The sequence below is a fragment of the Cibotium barometz genome, chromosome 16, assembly GCF_041138505.1.
Source record: "Cibotium barometz isolate CiBa-2024 chromosome 16, ASM4113850v1, whole genome shotgun sequence".
NCBI lineage: Eukaryota > Viridiplantae > Streptophyta > Polypodiopsida > Cyatheales > Cibotiaceae > Cibotium > Cibotium barometz.
Genome location: NC_141061.1, coordinates 40,487,603 through 40,493,848, shown reverse-complemented (window position 1 = coordinate 40,493,848; position 6,246 = coordinate 40,487,603). Strand labels below are relative to the sequence as shown.

General features: G+C 41.9%; 1 protein-coding gene across 5 annotated transcripts in view; it reads left to right on the top strand.

The window, feature by feature from the left end:
• The window catches only part of BGAL17 (beta-galactosidase 17), a 189,727-nt gene that overhangs the window by 89,924 nt on the left and 93,557 nt on the right, over window positions 1-6,246 (top strand). For all 5 annotated transcript variants that reach the window (XM_086810584.1, XM_086810582.1, XM_086810586.1 and 2 more), the window contains exons 12-13: window positions 4,588-4,778; window positions 5,434-5,508. In XM_086810584.1, coding sequence (XP_086666710.1) covers window positions 4,588-4,778; window positions 5,434-5,508 — 266 coding nt within the window. The remainder of the gene's footprint in view (window positions 1-4,587; window positions 4,779-5,433; window positions 5,509-6,246) is intronic.

Genomic DNA, 6,246 nt, shown 5'->3' with positions numbered 1-6,246 from the left:
CATTCCACTACAGTTAGGATGCACCGCTATTACCTCTTACCGCCACCAACAGGACGTTAAGCGACTTATCTGAGCTGCCCTCTATAGGTTGGAGACCTATGTCACATGGCTGGATCCACTGCAGCTTCCTATGAAGATGCAATTTTACTGGGACAATTTTATTAGGCTTACAGAGGATGGCTTCATTTAGAAGTGTGGCAATATTTGTAGACATGCCATGAGAATTGCGATTCGGCAGATCAAAGTCTCACACAGCACTTGAGGATGGAGACTCGGCAAGCAGAGCACATTGCTGGAGAGAACGTATCTTTTCAGATGCCCAATGTGCCATGAGATATGAGGGAGGTTTTATTGCCTCTTCAGTGAGGGATTTGCCAAACCAAGAATGCCTGGGAGTCTACCTGATGGAGCTGCACTGTCCAGAGATGAACTATGTAAAGAGGCACAGAGGCAGACCACAGATACCTCACAATCCACCATTAAAAGTTTCTTCCCTTGGACCCATGATGGAGGCCCTTGCTGACGACCACGAGAGAGCCCTGACCTAGATACCCCTACATGACGGATCAGGTAGCGCACATTGATAGCGCATTTGTCACGACTCTCAGGTACCACCCACCTCCCGGATGTCTCCCTAGACAAAGCGATTCAGGTGCAGCAAGCTAGACGTTGGAGATCCAATGGTCCACGGAGATGCTCCACCCGACAGATTTAGATCTGAAAGAAAAGAAAGAAAGATATATTAAGCGTCTACTAAAGACCCTATGGGTTGACTCCCTCACATTGTAGCATTGTAGCATTCTACCATTGGCACTTATAGTGCTGTTTTTTTCTTTCAGCTGTAGTTGTACTTTTTATTATGTTTTTTCCATGATAATGTCATTTCATGGCCACATTGTAAGAATTTTGGTCTCATAGACCCTTTGGTCTTTTGTGGGCATTAATAGAACTGTGCGCGCGCGCGCGCACGCAATTGAATATGCTAAGTATTCGCATCAAGATGTGCTTATATTGCAGGTGGATATTGCTAAGGCATTTGACAATGTTCAATGGGATTTTATCTCTCAGATCATGACAAAGTTGGGCTTTGGTCCCAAGATGGCAAATGCTGTTTATTGGCTTTATTCTGGCTCTACTGCTCAATGCATTCTTGGGCGCCATCCGTCTCGGTCATGGATATTGGGTCGATCAGTTAGACAGGGCTGCCCTCTCAGTGCCCTCTTCTATGCCATTGCGACCCATCCTCTTTTGATGTATCTTGATCATCTTACAAGCACAGGACAGATGACTGGTCTCAAAATCCCAGGGGCTACATCTTTTTTGGCACAAGCATATGCTGATGATTCCTTCTTCATGCCACAGAATTCTCCTCAGGAACTTCGCATGCTTATGGCCACTCTTTCTTTATATGGGTTAGCAGCGGGATTGCATGTCAATTTTGAAAAATCTAAATTACTCCCCCTGAAACAATGTGACTGGCATTCTATTCTTTGGCCGGGTCAGGTGGTGCATTCCAAAGATATTGTCAGGCATTTGGGATATCCCATAGGAGGGCATATCACCAGAAAGCAGCAGTTAAAATGGATTTTCCAGAGACTTCAACATAAACTGGAATACTGGAAGATTTCTACTTGGCCTCTTCATGTCAGGCTCAGAATAGTACAATCCATTGTGATGTCCTATGTCCAGTTCTGTTTGCCCTTGCTGCATTGGTCCTCCAGGGATATTTCAGCTTTTATGTCTCAAGCTATGGAGATATTACGGAAGACAAAAACTGCTGTAAAAGCATTAAGACTGATGAAGATGGAAATGGTGTGCTCCCCAAGGATGCATGGTGGACTTAATGTCCTCAATATAAAATATCATGTACTTGCAAGGAAGGCTACAATGTTGCATACTTTCTTCCGTCAACAGCAGCCATGGACTTGTATGTTAGCATCCATGTGTGTCAACATGAGGACTTGTGCTTATGGTAATTGGATTACGGATCATTGGGAGGTTGTGATTGGGAGATTTGTAGGGAGGATACCTGGTTGTCCTTTCTCTACTGCCCTCATACTTGATTGGAAACAAGTTCTCTCTAAGGTCAAATGGGCTCCTGATAATTGCTTGGAAACAAACTCGATGAGGAAAGAAAGTATTCATTGGAGTGCCATCTTTGACACTCCACTTGCTTTACAGGAACCTGTTCGGGCATACAATCTTATGAAATTGGAAATTAGGTACATACATGATGTGGTAGATGATCGGGGATATGTCTTACCCTTTCCCCGGGCCACTGCTACCTATGCATTGGGAATGCATCATAGGTTGATATGGAAGAAAATTGTTGATTTATTGCATCCCTTTTTACCTATTCCACCCGTGGCTGACACAGACAGGCTTATGGATTGGCAATTGCAGCCATCTACTACATGCATTCATCCTATTCCCCTTCCTGCCTTAACCTCCATCAAAGCCTACAGGCTTCTTCAGCCTGCCCCATGGATTCATCAACATGCTAATTCTCTGTGGCATATAAGGAAGCCCCTCTCATGGTGGCAGAAGAATCTCCGGATGTTGTGGACGTGTAAAATGCCATTGAAACAAAGACTTTTTCTTTGGAGATGTTTGACAGGCACATTGTCAGTGGGGGTCATACTTGCTAAACGTCACATTGCACCTTCCACATGTCTAAGATGTCAGGCTCCCTCAGAGACTGTTCTTCATCTGCTTTGGCACTACCCTTGTTCCAGGATCCTCCTCAGGAGAATTTCAGATTTTCTTCGGCTCCGTTTCCCTAGTCACATATTTGGGAAACATTTCTGGCTTTTTGGCAGATATATGCGGTCCTTGTCCCAATACTCACTATTTCTCTCTTGGGTGAGATATTGGGCTCTTTGGACAATTTGGAGTGAGCATAATTTGGCATACTTGGGTCCGCAGAATCACCAGTCATATGAATCCTTCAGAGCCTCATTGCGGCAATCCTTATATGATGCCTACCATGAGGGTGATATGGATGCTTTTGTTTAGAGCTTTTCTTTTTATGTTTCTGACATTTGGGATACTCTCCGTTTTGGAGACTTCCCATCTTGTAAATTTATGAGCATATAAATATATTGCACTGGATATTACCCAAAAAAAAAAATGTGTGTGTGTGTGTGTGTGTCCCTCTCTCTCATAGATCCTTTGGGTCTTTTGAAGGTGTTAATATAATTTTCTTTGTTTCTCTCATCATAGAGCGGCTCGGCCTTGAGTGGTCCATGTATATTGTCATAGAGGAGGATGACACAAGATGTGTAAGAGGATACGTGTGGTGTATGCAAGAATATTGTATTACTGATGTGTTATGATAGATGGCAAAGCTACACCCGTGTGCTCTTGTGAGAGGAAGCTTTGATGGCTGATCTTGAATTTTGCTAACATGGAGGTTGTATCCTAATAGAAGCTAGAAAGTAAGCTTAGAGTGATGATTGATGAATTGTGTAGAGAAGGGCCTAGCCGTGTATTTATATAGGCTTATATACATAGGGGCGAATAATACTGTGTAAGTTCGTGGTCATAATCGGCTCCACCGTCGCGGTGTGGACTAGGCCCATCTCCCACAATCATCCGGGCTCATCTTGGGTCTTGTTTGGGCCCCATAATGTTAGGACATTGTGTCCAAGAGTAAAGTCTATCTACTGTATGTGTGGACTGTATGGGATATAGCATCTTGCATATTTAGTAGTGTCCTAAATCTCATCTTAGCCTTCTCTTAACCATCTGGCCTCTTAGGCCACCTTTCCATGTGAATATGGGGATGCTTGGCGTGCTTGGGCTACTACTCAGGGGGCCACACAAACATAAGCTAGTTGGTGCCTAGACAATACAATATGACGGTGGAGAAGGATATCCAACAAGATGAGTACCATTGGTTATACCGATGTACTTGTAGGATTGGCGCATGTCTATTTTTTGTTAGCAATTTTTATCTTGGTGAACTTATGTTCCACTTTCTGGTCTCGTAGACCCATCGAGTCTATGGTTGATGTCAATAAGATCTATTGATACCAAGTTCTACACCCACTATTGGGCATTGATGACGTTGGTGGGGATGTCGTAGTATCTAGTCCATACTATGCATGATGGAGTTGATGGTTTATTGTCTTCTGGATGACTACCATGAGATTATAAATTGCACTTTCTTATAAGGTGAATTTGGGCATGTTCCTGGATTCATCTAGGTATATCTTATGTTGTATTAGCGGACATGCAAATTTCACATTGTGAAGTTTTCGTTCAAGTTGCAGCTAGTTGATATTGTGTTAATTCTTTCTGTTTTTAGTGGTGCATATGCCCTATCAACTACTTTTTTGCTGTAATAATTCTTTCTATTTGTTATGATCCTTAGTGCTAGGCTTCATTATTGCTGAGTCTACCCTGAATCCTTGGAGCTCTGATAGAAACTCAGTACACAGACCTTTGTATGAATGTATGCTCTTATGTGTGTGTGTGTGCGTGGGGTGTGTGTGTGGGAGCATATATAGATACCAAGTTCTACACCCTTTGTTTAACGATATGTTTAGGTTGCAATTGTGAGTTTTGTTTTGTGTCAAATTTCAGCACTAAAGAGGGTTTTGGCTAAGCACAACCAGATATCTCTCCCCCTGCCACCTTCACTACCGTTGCGGATTGCATATGGAAGATTGCGGTTGGAAAAGATGGCAGCTTTGTTTGATGTAATTGAACACCTGAGTGTGCCTCCAAATGGGATACCAATGCAAGAGCCTTGCACAATGGAATCCCTCAATCAGGTATATTTTTCTTCTCACTGCTCACATTTCTGGTGACACAAAAAGTGTGGCCTGTGCAGAATGTTTTTTTAAGTGCATTTTAAACAAGGACATATTATCATGTCCACTTATTTCCCATCACATCTGGGAGGTCACTGTAGTTTGGTATGGATTTGTGAGAGGCATTATCAACCGCCTTTATAAAGTGTAGACTAGATTTATAAAAGCAGTGAATTGTAAAATTTAGTGATATGATTATTCCGTAGATATTGGAAACGGTCAAAATGCTAGGTTTTTGGGCCTTTTCAGCCATTTTGGGGGCTCCAGAGGTTTGAAACACGTTTAAGCCATTCCAGCCATTTCTATTTCTGAAATGGTGTGTTTCAGCTGTTTCCCCCCATGGTTTCAGCCATTTTCCCAACAACATCTATTGTTTCCACCGCAAAGACCCCAATTTTAGGCCAATATTGTTCCTTCTTCCAAGCAATCTTTTTTCTCGCCCTCTTCTTCTTTTTGCATCTCCCTTTCTAACAGTGTTCCCTTTTTTCAGCCCCCTTTAAACTTTCGTTTCTGTTTTTGTTCCCATTTGTCTTTTTCCCGTACAATGAATTATCAAAATCGAATTCAATGTGCACTTTTCAATTCACTTACTTCTCATAACAAAGTATTTATGCAGATATCTGGGTTTGTACTTTACGAGACTGTGTTGCCAGCACATTCAAAATCAGAAAGTTCTCTTTCAATCCCAAAGGTGATCAGAATTCTTCTTGAAATTAGTGTTTCAATATGCTGCAGGCTTTATATGAAAGAAGAAAGACCTTTAATATATTTATCTGATGTTTAATAAGAGAGGAGAAAGTGCTGATATTCTGAAGAAGGCAAAAGGGTTTTTGTCTTATAGAAACAAATCTTTTTGTCATGATCAAGCAAGGCTTTAAGGAAAGGAAGAAAGCTGTACTATATCTTATGGCATCATGTCGTATTTCCATAGATATGTCATTATTACCTATATGCATACCCTTTTAAGCATCAAAAATCACTTTCTACAGTTGTAGATCTACCATCTTTGACAGATCTTATGGTTATCTGGAATTGTAACTCCCGGAATTATTGACAAGGAGCAGATAAACAAGACCAGAGATAACTGTTTCAATGAGGCATGCAGACAAGTGGTTTAAGAATATATCTGCCATATTTTTTAGCATCAATCATTTGCAAGCAGCGAGAGTTGAGGATGATACGTTTGAGGTCAATGGAGCTTTGACTGGCTAGCAGTAGAGGTCAGATGGCTGAAGGAGAACATTCAAATATCGTCGAAAACATGGAAAGACACACGGATGGCCTTGGCATGGAGCACTCAAGGGTATGGTTGTGATAGTAATTCTCCATGTGGGCTCCAGGCAATTCGAGTGTGAAAAAACCCCATTTGTGAAGGGGTATAAAGGTGGGGTGTAACATCGTAAAAGCTATTTCATGGTTTATTCCTTTT